General features: G+C 40.7%; 1 protein-coding gene across 1 annotated transcript; it reads right to left on the reverse strand.

The window, feature by feature from the left end:
- Positions 1–5,632: 5,632 nt before the first annotated feature.
- GCM2 (glial cells missing homolog 2) lies at positions 5,633–13,042 on the reverse strand. Its single transcript, XM_006025426.1, has 5 exons — positions 12,944–13,042; positions 10,107–10,359; positions 9,556–9,668; positions 6,755–6,880; positions 5,633–6,520 (listed from the first exon to the last, which is right to left on the reverse strand). The coding sequence occupies exons 1-5, from the start codon at positions 13,040–13,042 to the stop codon at positions 5,633–5,635; spliced, it is 1,479 nt and encodes a 492-aa protein (XP_006025488.1).
- Positions 13,043–13,300: the final 258 nt, after the last annotated feature.

Consider the following 13,300-nt stretch of genomic DNA (forward strand, 5'->3'; position numbering starts at 1 on the left):
GGCCCTGTGCTGTTCAACATCTTTATTAACAATTTAGATGAGGATGTGGAAAGTACACTGGCCAGGTCTGTTGACAATACTAAGTTATGGGGAAAAGCGGTCGTACTAGGGTATAGTGGATCCAAGTGGACCTGGACAAGCTGGAAAGGTGGGCGGAGCGGAACCAAATGTAGTTCAATAAGGATAAATGCAGAGTGCTTCATCAGGGGAAGAAGTAACCAGCAACATGAATATAGGTTAGGAGGAGGTGTCCTGGGCAGCCCGATGGCTGAAAGGGACCTCAGGGCTGTGGTTGATCACAGGATGAACATGAGCCACCAGTGTGACTATGTAGTCAACAGAGCTAATAGCATACTGGGGTGCCGATGCATCACAAGCAGGGCTAAGGAAGTGACACTTCCTCTCTACTTGGCATTAGTGAGACCCCAGCTGAAGTAGTATATCCAGTTCTGGGTGCTAAACTTCAAAAAAGCCATGGAGAATTTTGAAAAGGTCCATAGAAGGGCCACAAGAATAATTAAGGGCCTGGAGGACAAACCTTATGAGGAAAGACTAGGGTATCTGGGGCTGTTCAGCCAGAACAGAAGACTAGGGGGGACTTGGTGGCTGTCTATAAGTATGTAAGGGATGAATGTTGGCAGCTGGGAAGAAAACTGTTCACTAGGGTGCCCCAGGGGAGGACAAACAGCAATGGCCATAAACTGTTAGAGGACGGTTTCAGGTTGGATGTAAGGAAGAACTTATTTATGGTAAGGATGACCAGAACCTGGAATAGACTTCCCAAGAAGGTGGTACAGTCCCCAAGCTTGGAAGTCTTCACGAGGAGACTGGGCAGATACCTTGCCGGTATCATTTGATCTCAGCAGTATTTTGCCCAGAGGAGGGAGGTTGCTCTCGATGATCTTCCAAGGTCCCTTCCAGCCCTTAACTTCTATGATTCTATGACTTAAACACATCTGTCCCCAAAACCTAGGCTGGCAGGCCTACCACTGGACTGTTCTTTCCCTCTGTGCCCTGACCTCTGTGGGAATTCCTCACGGAAGATGGCAATAGGACTAGATGGATCAAAAGTCAACACTGAAGCTCCTGGTTTCTAGAGTTTTGCCACAATAACAGGAATTTGCTAGACAAAGATGTATGAAATAAATTGTAATGGGGGCTAATGAAGCAGTCATCTCATTGGCTTGAGGCAGACCCAGAAACTGAGCTTTAATTGGATGATTAATAGAACAGGAGAGGCTCACTTAGGAACTGAAGGGGAACATTATTGCTCCCTCCTTGATGCTGCTGTGCCTGAGAGAGATGCTTTTAAAGCTAATTCTGCAAATATATAAACAAGCAGGTAGATACTTGATTTCAGGTTTCTGCAGTAGGGGCAGCAATGCTTCTTTTGTTGTTTATTTTGGAAAGAAAAACACATAGGGGAGCATGTTTTATCTTTCCCATGTTCTTTGATCCAAAGAGTTAACATTCAGATATTTTGTCCCTGATATTTGTACATGAAAAGGACCACAAAGGAGAATGACTGCAATATCTCCAGTATGTCTTTATTGGGTCTATCACAAGGGATGATACCATAAGGCAAACACCAACTTATTATATTCAACCTAAACAATTCTTGAATTTATTACTAATAAGTGAGTCCCATGCAAAAAAGTAAATAGAGAAACAACAAAATTTACATGTTTATTTGTTTAAGATAATCTTGACAAGATTGGGCTTTTTGTGAGTTCGGGTTTTATTGGCAGAAATAGTTTGCCCCTTCTGGCTGGACCTAATAGCGCCTTTACTTTATGGTTACTTACTGAATATGTCACAACAGAGGAAAAATTAAGCTGACAAATGCTGCAATAACTCATCCTTGAGGCATAGCTTATTTTTACTACTTCAAACGTTATTGTTGGATTTAAGTGGAATGATTTTGGAGAAGAGAAAAAAAGTAGACAGACTGGCCTTTCCAGACAGAAAACCCCTCCTCTCATTTAAGTAGTGACAGTATTTTTAAACTTTGGTGATAATCATGTTAAGTACAATAATAAATATCAGTTTTTCAAATATCTTTTCAAATTGAAAGAATATCTGTTCAAAATAGAGTGTGGCTACTTAGCTACAAATGACCAGTTCCTCCAATAAAACTGAAACAGGCTAGTCTGTCCCTTTAAGAGGGAACAGTTAGCTCTGTTGAGATAGCCTAACTGCAGGGCATTTGGATAGGCAGGGAGTGTCCTTCTAGGACAGTGGCTTTCAACCTGTGGTCTGTGCATCCCTGGGGATCTACGGACTATGTCTAAGGAGTCTACAAAAGATGACTATGATCAATCAAAAGTATGTGATTTCACTTACAATTCAAAGGACACAGCACCTCCAATCAAAATTTATTAGGGGTCCACAAATGAAAAGATACTGAAAGCCACTGTTCTAGGAGGTTAAAAAAGCTCCCAGAAGAGTAAACAAGAAAGGAAGAAGTATGCTGTGAATGTAACTGCTTGCTACAAGAAGGGGGCCAGAGCCAAAAGGCTCATCCTTCTGTGCCTGGGACAGGGCAGGGGGGATTTTCTTTTGTTTGCTAATTTGGTGGTTTGTTTGTCACCTAAGGACTGTGTTACTTGAGGACTAGCCGAGGGACTCCTCGGGAAGCAAAGCCTGCCTACAAAAAGCAGCAGGCTAGGTAACCTCATAAAAAATGCTGCAGGAACCAAAATAAAATTGTAACCTCTTTATTCATGTTACTAAAACCCTCTATACACTTCAAGGCAAAATTTCATCCCTGAAACAGAATTCCTGAGGCTGTTTAAAAACATCCCATTGGCAGGCTTTTGCTCTCTATAACAGTCCATGTGTTTGAGGATAATTTCTAGGTGATCCTGTTTTATTTTTTCTAAAAAAGCTGGAGAAAGAAGGATCCACTTCCTTCTTCAGAGGATGTGGGTGGGGAGTCTGTCCTGCCTAAGAAACCCCACTGAAGGACAGAGAGAGCATTAGTGCTGGGAGAATCTTTCCCCAGCTGATCCTCTGCTGCAGATGTTCTCTTCCAGCAACACACCCAGTTCTTCTCTGGAGTGTATTGGATTCTTGAGGCTCTTTTTAGCTGCCAGTGGTTAGCTGGGAAGCTGGAAGGTTGATGCTTTTTTTTCTGGTATTAAGTTAATTCAAAGTGTCACCCTCTGGTTTAATTCCAAATCTCAAATGATTCCATGTCTATGAGTTGTGGAAGTGAGAAGCCCCACACTAGTAAAGCAAATTCATTGTTGTATATTCCAATAGTACAATACTTTGGAACAAGTCTTTCTGTGAGAGTGACACATTTATTTCATTTGACTGGGATATATATTGGTATCCAAGCCAGGTTTTTTGCCTGATGGAAGGACATCAAATGTACAATGGCCAAGAATTTTTAAAGCAAGTGCTTAAAGCCAAGCTCCTAAATCCATGTGGCTTAGTCTGCAATTTTCAAAGAACGGAGTTAGATCAACACCTCTCACTTAGAGCTAGTAGAAGTTGGGTACTAATTCCTTTAGTTGCTTTTGAACATCATGGATATAATTTAATGTTATGATGTTCAGAGCGTTCACATCCAGCATTGAAACCAGTGGAAGCTGCTGGGTAATCAAAGTGCCCAAATATTGATTTAGAAACTTAATTTTGATGCTTCATTTGGAAAACCTCAGATTTTATTAAAAATACAACACAAAATAGACTTAAGAAAAAATGGATACTTTAAGAAACTAGTATACAGTGCATCCCATTTGCTAACTAAGGTTTCTGATTACTTGTTTGATTGCAGAATTTGCAACATATATTTTTATACATGATGAAGCCAGTAAGGCAACTGGTCAAACCAGTTTCCATATTTTTTTGTTATACCCACCTCCTTGCATTTGTTTATAGCACAGAATATTTCTGAATATCTAGACATAATGTACACAAAAATAGCAAAATGTACACAAAAAAGGATTTTTCAAAATACTTCTCTCTTAAAAAATTGCCCTTTGAGAGACACTTGGTAAGAGGTGTAAATAAATGACCTGTGTCTGTATTAGAATTCAAATTGGGTTCAACCAAACTATGTTAAGATTCTTTGTGTTAAGATTATACTTAACTCTCTCAGTACTGGTGGATCCCACATTACATTAGTAAATTATTCCTAAAATATTTAAGAACAGAATTTGTAGTAACAAATGTATAGGAGAAATTGTTTGATTAATTTATAGGATCTGGGGCTTGGAGTCAATCCCTTATTTCATTCTCAATCCTGTGAAAGTTGTGCTACCTGCCCTCACATGACTTCCCTGATTGGTTGACTTACTTCACTGTGCAGTAGAACATAGCTGTCATGTGAGGCTATGATCCCAAAGAGAGAAGTGATCTCTCAGGGAGTAGATGTGCCATGGAAAAAAGGAAGTTTCAATCAACTGCATTTTTGAGGAACCGAGTGCAGGGAAAGTGTGGGTGGGGATAACATGTTTATGATGATATGTATTGTTATTCTTAAATGTAATGATTGATTATAATGTTACCTGAAGGTCATGTATTTGTGGTGCCTTGCCCAGGCCAGTCTAGACTGGGATGAGTCTCATTGTAAATGGTTTTTCAAAATCATTTGTGCAGATATTACAAGAGCACAGTGCTAGCTGGCCCCAGCAGAAGTCAAGGAGAAAGACACATTTGTGGGATCCATTGGGAAAACCATATTTAACTCAAAATAATAAAGTCTTCCTGTCCTATGTAAAGTATCAACCTGTGGATCAACTGTTGATCCCAGTTACCATGGCTGTAGCTAAATTGTTCTTCCCTACAGGAAGATCAGAGGCAGCCTGTAGGCTTGACACAGGAAAGAAGGCAAGAATAAATTTTAGAGAACCTGCTTTCCTTTTCTTGCTTCAGAGAAACCTAACTAGTGTTTCCTACTTACTAAATGCACAAAGATACTGCAGAGTGACTCTAGCCACCAGCTGCTTTCCAGGCCTTAACCACTTATATTTTAATTACCTGAAGATTATTAATTACAGGTGGTGCACCCCACCTTGAAAATTATTTAGTAGTTGGGACGAGAGACTAATTAAGCCCCTCTATTCAGGGAGATCACAAACTAGCGGTTCTCAACCTTCTTAGATTTGAGGCACCCTTAGGAAAATACCAGCTCTTGATTTTCCCTCATTTTCTTAATAACAGAAAAGCAGTAGAGCAATTCTTCTGTTACAAAGAAGTAAAAAAGATCCCAAGTCAGAATGTTTTTAATACTCTGGATTTCTGTGTGAAAACTCTAGCTTTATCTTGTGAATCATGCTTGCACCCCTAACAGTGCTAACATTGTGCAGCACCCCATGGCACCCTTGAAAGGATGTTAAGACTCCGAAGGATGCCATAACACCCTGGTTGAGAATCACTACCATAACCCCTGCCCTACCCCTATTCAGTGTGGGCCTATGTTTTGTATTGTATTATGCTGTATTAGATAAGGACTGCTTTGAACTTTGTATAGAGAGGACTTGAGACAGTCATCAGATTCCTGCAAAAGCATCATCAGGGAATAAGTAAATAGTCTTAACGCACCGCTTGCTCTCTGCTCCTCAAACTCCTATTCAAGAGGGTTCAGCATGCCAAAGGTTTGTGTTAGAATATGTGGGTTTAGTTAGTATTCACCACCTTCAAATCTTAATAGCTGTCCTTCATGCTCAGGGTAATTGTTTGCCAGGGTTGGCCCATACCGATAGGTATCCATAGTCTCCGCTCTTTCTGGCTTTGTGGGAATCGTATCGTGCTGGCAAAGCAAAGCCGATTTCAGACCACCACAGTCTTCTTGTATCTTTATCCCTGGGTAAACAGTTCCTGAAAGGTTCTCTGCCATGTGGCTGCAATTCTGAAGATTTTTTACATCACACATGTTATCACTGTATTTCACTACTGAGGGCTTGTAGGCCTGGTAGGATACTTTTGTGGTTGTAGTGATAACAGTTTGTAAAGCTGGGGTTGATGGAGTGGAATTGCTACCATATCTGCAAGGATACTCCCCGCTATAATAAGGATGATTCGTGTTTGCTTGAATCTGTCCGTAGTCACTCCTGTCTCCATAACCAGTTTTCCCCATCATCTGTTTCAGTCCGTGATGTCTGTCAGTGTTATCAAAATTTTTGTCATGCGTGGTCAAAGAATAACCAGTATGTTGAGATCCATTCAAGTTCACGTGGTCAGTATCATCTGGGGTATTTGTCAAATCTTTGTAAAGTGTTGGATAGGAGCTAGAACTTATGTAGGCAGGAACTCCAAATTCATAGCCACAAGGCCGAGGCACAAAGATCCTTGGGTTAGGACACTTTTGGTAGGGTGACACCACATCCCCTTGAAAGCTAATTGAGTCATGAGTAACTTTGTAAGGGTCTGTATTTTGAAATGAAGAGTAAGACTGAGTTGCAATAGGGAAGCTGGTATCTGTAACAATACTGAATCTCTCTGGGCCTTCCTTGCATGGCAAATGATGGATATTGTTGAAATGACCACTGCTCTCATGATACCATCCTGCCTGAAAAGAATATGAAAACAGACCTTTAAGATCTGGAAGAAAATGCTGCAAGTGTATGTGCTAGTGCATGTATCCCCAACACTGATATATACATACTTGTGATATGCCTTCTCTCCTGCTTTAACCTCCCCTACCCATGACAGCTAGCTGAAGAGGTGCAGTGTCTCATGAGGATTCCTAATATCCTGTGATTCCCTGTTCATGGTTCATCTTTTCCAACCCGCCTAGATTTACCTCGGAGTCCAGAAGCCTCTTTTTCTGGGGAAGGTGGGAGGAGGATGTTTGTTTTTTCACAGCACTTCTCCTTACTTCTGCCTCTGATTTACTCTCTGGCCGAGAGTGGTCATGGAATCCTTTGGCCTGAAGTAGTGTTAACATATGTGAAACTTGGTTATTTAACGACACGAATAATCATGTAACTTGCTGTGTTGTTATTTTATATCACCCACAAGGCTGCTAAGTGTTGTGCACCAGCCTGCGCCAAACAGCTTAGTGTAAATGACAGACCTTGCAGACCAGAAAGAGCAAAGAAACGGAAGAACCTTGATTATGGAGATGCGATGACATGTTCACTCTGGCAAGCACACAAATGCATCATAGTTCATGTGTTTTGAGTGGGTGTGTATTTCTTTTTTTTTTAATTAATGGATAAACACAGTAATTTTTTTAAGCTGTGCCATATAGGTGAGCAGTAGTGTAACTGAGTGGGGAAGGTGACTGGGATATCAGCCCTGGACACTGCTTTTACAGGGAGGCCACAAAATAGCCACTTCCACAGCTGACAGCTGGCCATGCCAACATCACTGGCAGAAAGGTGGCTGCCGCTACCCTATGCTGCTACTGCCCAAGGTGCAAAGCTACCCTGTTATGCTTTTGTAACTACATTTGTAGATGTGAACCAGTTGAGGTAGGGATGAAGACTGTAGCACAGGTTTTGAAAGGGCAGTACAGAAGAAAGCACGACAATGTTTGGAGAAGGAGGAGGTGACACAGGGCTTACCCAGGCTGGCATTTTTAGCTCAGAGGAGCAACAGGAAAGGAACACAAAAAGTAATGAGGTCAGCAACACAGTAGACAGGAGCTATGTGATGAAGGGGAGTGGAGTTTGTACTTGATGGGCAACACCATGGGGAGCCAATGAGGTAACTATAAAAAGAGAGTAACCTGGCTGCAGTGACAGGGACATTAATGATTTTGGCAACCACATTTTAAGAGAATTGGAAAGAAAGTTAGTAACCATAAGGCTGAAGAGAAAGCTGAAGTGTCAAGGGAGGAGATGACCATAGCATGGACCAGTGATTTACCTGTTTGGATGAAGACAAGAGGTCAAAGATTACAGATACAGTGAAGGGTGAAGTAACAGGAGTTGCACATGGATAAGAATGCAAAGGCAGAGAGGAGTCAAAGAAGACCCCAAAGCTGTGGGCTGAGTTGTCAGGGAGAATAAAGAGTGCAGACAGGGTGGATTTGAGAGGAAAAAGTAAAAGCTTCCTTTTAGTTGGTATTCTGAAATTCAGGATCTTAGCTTAGGCTTAGTATAACAACCATTAAAATGGCATAAAAGGGCTTCAAATAGATTGCACAGTTCTGAATGAAAAACATTCTTTACTTTTTTAAGCAGCTCTTCCTAACCAAACTGAAATGCATTCTGTGGGAAGTCATTTAGGGATGCTCATCTCTTTAAAGTACTCTGGTTGTATTCAAAACCCTCATCACTTATTCCTACCTGTTTGTGATTTGTCTCCTTTTTAGACTCCATCCTTTTTAAAGTCAGTAGGACTACTAACGTACTTAAATGCTTATAAGACATAAAGAAGAATGCTTCAAAAGCTTTTGAAAGCATTTGAAAGCTTTTCTAAACTTTATCCCAGCAATACAGTTTGTCCAATAAAAGATATCATGCAAAAAGATTCTTGCCATTTGTATGACTTGTAGAAACTTATACAGCCCCAACGTGCCCTGGCATCCTAGCTATAAAAAAGAAATCTTGTCTGCTAAAATGACAGGTTCTTGTATAGGACAAAATAATTTTACTGTGTTAATGTTCATAGTTTTCAAATTAAAAATATCAATTTCCACTTTGTTGGTAGGCACTGTACATTTTGATTTTGTGTTAGAATTTTATTGTTCAAAGTTATAAGGAAACATTTTTACATTGAACAAGAAAATAAGATTAATATTTACTATTAAAGTAGCTTTTGTTCTAATAAGTTAAGAATACTATATGACTATAAATGAAATAATTGGTCATATTATGATATGACAAGTTAGTATCAGTAGTTAGTCCATAATAGGATGCAATATGCAGTCAGTACATCACATTTTGCATTGATATGTAATGAAATAATGTAAATAAAATAATATTAAAATAAAATATTTTTTGAAAAACAAGAAGTCCAAAATGGATTTTAAAAAATTGCTTCATAAGAATTTCCAAAAATGTTTCAAATTTCAAAATGTCAGAATTTCCCACACAACTTGGATATTTCTCTGATATTTCAGATCTCTGATATTTATGTCTTCATAGGATTAATTCAAATAAAGTTATTTTAAAAGGCTTAGATCAAACCACAGGGTATACACTTAATCCTAATCATGGTTCTTGTGAAGGCAGTTCTCCCTTTTTTTAATTTCATACTTGTATAAGAAAAACACTCATCAAATTCAGCTGGAGAATTTCTTTTGTAAAGAATATTGGGTTGGTGCCATTAAAAGCACAGGAAGTTATACAAGTGCAAGGACTACAGAGTTAGCCTTTAAATTAAGTTAATTTGTGAGAAATGCATCAGTTTACTGAGCATGCTTAGCATTTACAACTGTATATCATAATCAACAGAACTGTTTTATGCTTCCACAGTCATAATAATAATATTGGTACTTTGCCCTTAAATAGTGCTTTTCATCCATAGAGCTCAAAGCATTTGACCAAGAAAGGTAGATATTATTTTAGTTAATATTTGAATTATGGTAATATTTAGGAGCCAGAAAAGGACCCGAAAAGGCGGTTCTTCCCCCAAAATAAATTTATATTTTACCTGGAAAAATATTGCTGTGCCATCTAGCCTCCAGAAGTTAGTGACTGGATAGCCACTGTGTCCTCGGCAAGGAATCAGTTCTAGAGCTGCATTACAGTTTGGACAGACTTTCTCTGCAAAATCGAATGAAGAGATTATTGAAGAAACCCACTTAGAACCTAATTGGATTCATAAATAAATCCTAACTTCATGTATTTTGCACCAAAAAGATAATTTAAGATAAAAAGCATAGCTGAATAATATAGTATGTGTGGACCAGATAGCAACACCTGATATGAATGATATGACTTGATATGACTTCATGGTTGTTTATATCTAGAACTAAAATCTATTATGTCAGCCCATCTCTATGGACTACCTGGAAGCACAAACATTTCTGACATTTGGAACTACCTATACTGTACACTGTCTTTACTGCTGCTCTAATCACTAGTAGTAAGAGTAGGATGAAGCAATTGTGCCTGTGTTGGGGATGTGAGATTCACCTGGACTTGAACTCAAGTCCAGTTAAGAAGACCTGTGTAGGGTTTTGCCCCTCAAACTTCTCTTACTTTGTTGCTTCTGGCGAGCTTTGTCACAGATGGCAGGACGAAGTTGCAGTCTGGTGCCGCTCGGCGGGGTGCAGCTTCTGGAACAAACCACCACACCAAGACAGGACTTCTTGAGGATCTGACAGTTGTGGTTGTTGGTGTTGCGCATGGCCCAACCACTGAGATGTCTCTGTGCATTCTTCTCCTCACTGGAGTAGATGAACCGCACATATCCATCTGGCCATTCCTGGAAACTGTCAAAGTGCTTGGGCTCCTGCACAGAAATCACAGAAGTGGGGTTGCCAGGGAGGGACAACAGCAAGAAAGGGGGACACAGGAGAGTGGTAAGAAGTGAGAATATAATTAATAGAGCATCTCTATGTACACTAATCAGGACAGCCTTTGCAGCCTGTGACATGAAACATAATAGAGAACAGCAGTAAACTTAGAACCACCAAGAACTACTACAGTAGTTAAAGTATAGGTCTATTCTGAAATGCTCCTCTCTCAAAATGCTAGAGGCAAGGATTTCCTAGGGAAATATCTTTTACTGGACCAACTCTGTACTTGGGATAAAGTTAGATAAGTCTTTGAATGCAAGCTTTTCAAATGCAGGTCTCACCTGATGAAGAATGGCTTGCATTCGAATGCTTATCTAACTTCACCCCAACTATGGAGCTGGTCTAAGAAATCTTTGCCTCCCGCATAATTTCTGGACCATCACAGCCAAATTACTCTTGTACTACCTCTGTAAAAATGCCATTCTGACCTTCTACATTGTATGTCTTCATGATTTCAGATCAAATGTGTTCCATTCCCATACAAGAAGCCTTTTTTTGTGTCAATCCTGTAAGTTGAAACTTAGATGTGAGAATCAGGTGGGCTCCTTTCCTCCTATGCATCATCCCCCGTAATAAATATTTCTTTGGTCACTGATACCTATGCAATAATGCTATAGAGTTGTAACAGATTGTCCCTGCACCTAGACGTTAGTGACAATTCTGTTGTTGATGCACAAGTGTCAATAGAATCCATCTCTCCTCCTTTTACTCTGTCTTAATTGCAGGAATGTGGATTTATAGATTGAGTAGATGCCTTAGTTTTGTGACTATTTCTTAAAATGATTTCTTGACGCTGGATATTATTATTTTTTATAACAAGCCTTGAACAGACCTTCCACCAAAACTATATTGACTGGTTGAAATGTGTACATCCTGTGTAACGCAAGAATATACTCAAAGTCATTTAAAAGAGGGATATTTTATAATTGGAATGTTATCACCTACTTTAAAAATTTGTCTACCATAGTATAAGTACAAAAAAGGTTGAGATTTTTAAATCATTTGATTTATATCATTAACAAAGAGAAATAAAATACTAATCAAGCTGTCATGCATATGAGTTCTCAGTGAAACCAAGCTACTGGCATACATAAAATTGAGCCTATCTATTAGGATTTACAGGAGGAAAGTCCAAATAATTACAGAATAATTATGAGTAAAAAAAAAGTTAAGTAAAAACAAAACAACCTTTTGGGGTTAAACTAACAAAAATATCTATTTGGTGATCTAGTCAATATTAAAATCTATTTAACAAGACATTAAACCATTTTAAATGTGTTGAATTCTAGCAGCACCTGCCAAAAGCAGCTTATCTTTAGGAAGGGGGAAAATGTTCAAACACTGGACTTGACGCATGATTCATCAGAGCTGTTCAGATTATCTCTCTTGTCTACCTTTTGGTTACTAACTGTTCCATAAACCATGTTAGATTTCAGCCAGATCCTTGCCATTACATTTGAGAGTGGAACAGTGTCTTACTTAACATAACTGCTCACATTTACAGAAACCAATGCTGAAACAGTCATTCCAAACCATAAGGAAGTCAATGGAATTTGTGGGTGGCTGGGGGATGTCTAAGTATCTTTGAGCATCTGAGCACTAGCTCTTCAATACCTGATCTTTCTTCCTGCAGTTATTGTGCTTTAGCGAAGTTGAGAAAAATGGATTTCTTCTGCTTACACCAAAGTGCTAAGACTGCCTGAGTAACTCGAAAGTCAAGCCAGGTAGTTAGAGACCGAGTCCTGAACACACTAGGGATCTGGAGAGGAGGTTAGAACTAGCTTTGCACTGTAAGTGCCATTGGAGAACATTGGAGAACATCAATGTTTGCACTTCCAAGTAAACCCAGACCACAATACTGTAAGCCTGAGCATTGTTCTCTTCTATCTTACATCATACCCCCAGTCCCACTGAAGTCTTCTCGGTGGGAGGTTTGCCTCTGATTTCAGTGAACCCAGGATTTCACCCCTTCTCCTCCATAACAAATTACTGGGGTTATTACCAGGCACCACCTTGCTCTTCGACTCCCATCCACCTGGCGTGTGTTTAGCTCAGCGTCCAGGGTCCAAGTAATAATCCCAGCAATTTGTTAGAGAGGAGGTGTTAGCCCAATCTTCAACCTTGCTCTTGGAGCCTGATTACCGCAGTAATTTGTTATTAGGTGGTGTTAGAGTAATTTGTTAGAGGAGGTGTTAGACTGATCTTTAAGGCGATCACCAAACTGGCCAAACATATCGCATCAGCCCTTGGGAGGCAGACACATGTTCCATCTACTGTGAATGAAACTGCAGCGCACTACGCACCACTACACGGCTGTCTCCCAGTCTCAGATGAGCCCTGGCTTGTTTGTGGGATTTTTTGTGAGTGTGTTGTTTTTTTTTAATCTCCCTTTGCTCGCTTCCCCCTTTGCTACAAGTCTGCTATAGGACTGGGAATCACAGATCTACCCACCCCTCTTTGGTTCCGGGCTGGCTGGGGATAGATGCAGCCTTCCCCCCACCCGCTTTCAGTTCCTACCTGCGGCAGCTTGGGGTCATTGATGTCCCAGGTTAACTTCATGCCATAGGAGCAGACACAGTCCGGGTCCTTGAAGGGCTCGGTCAGGGCTTTGGCCATGCTGGCCCTGGGCCCCAAAGGGGAGGGGGAAGCAGAGGGCAAGCGATGCTCAGGCACAGCGCGGGGCCCTTGCCCCTGTCCGGCGCGGCGGTGCTGAAGGGCTCGGCGCTGCCCGAGAGCCGGGCTCTCGGCTTTGCCCGTCCAGATCCCTCCCCGCCGGCCCTGATCTCAGGCCTGTTAAACGCAGGTGGACGGGGAGGGCTGGGGGCGTGGGCTGGGGTGGAGGGGAAGCTTCAGGCCGGCTCCTCCCTTCCCTGC

This window comes from Alligator sinensis, unplaced genomic scaffold, assembly GCF_000455745.1.
Source record: "Alligator sinensis unplaced genomic scaffold, ASM45574v1 scaffold253_1, whole genome shotgun sequence".
Taxonomy (NCBI): Eukaryota; Metazoa; Chordata; order Crocodylia; family Alligatoridae; genus Alligator; species Alligator sinensis.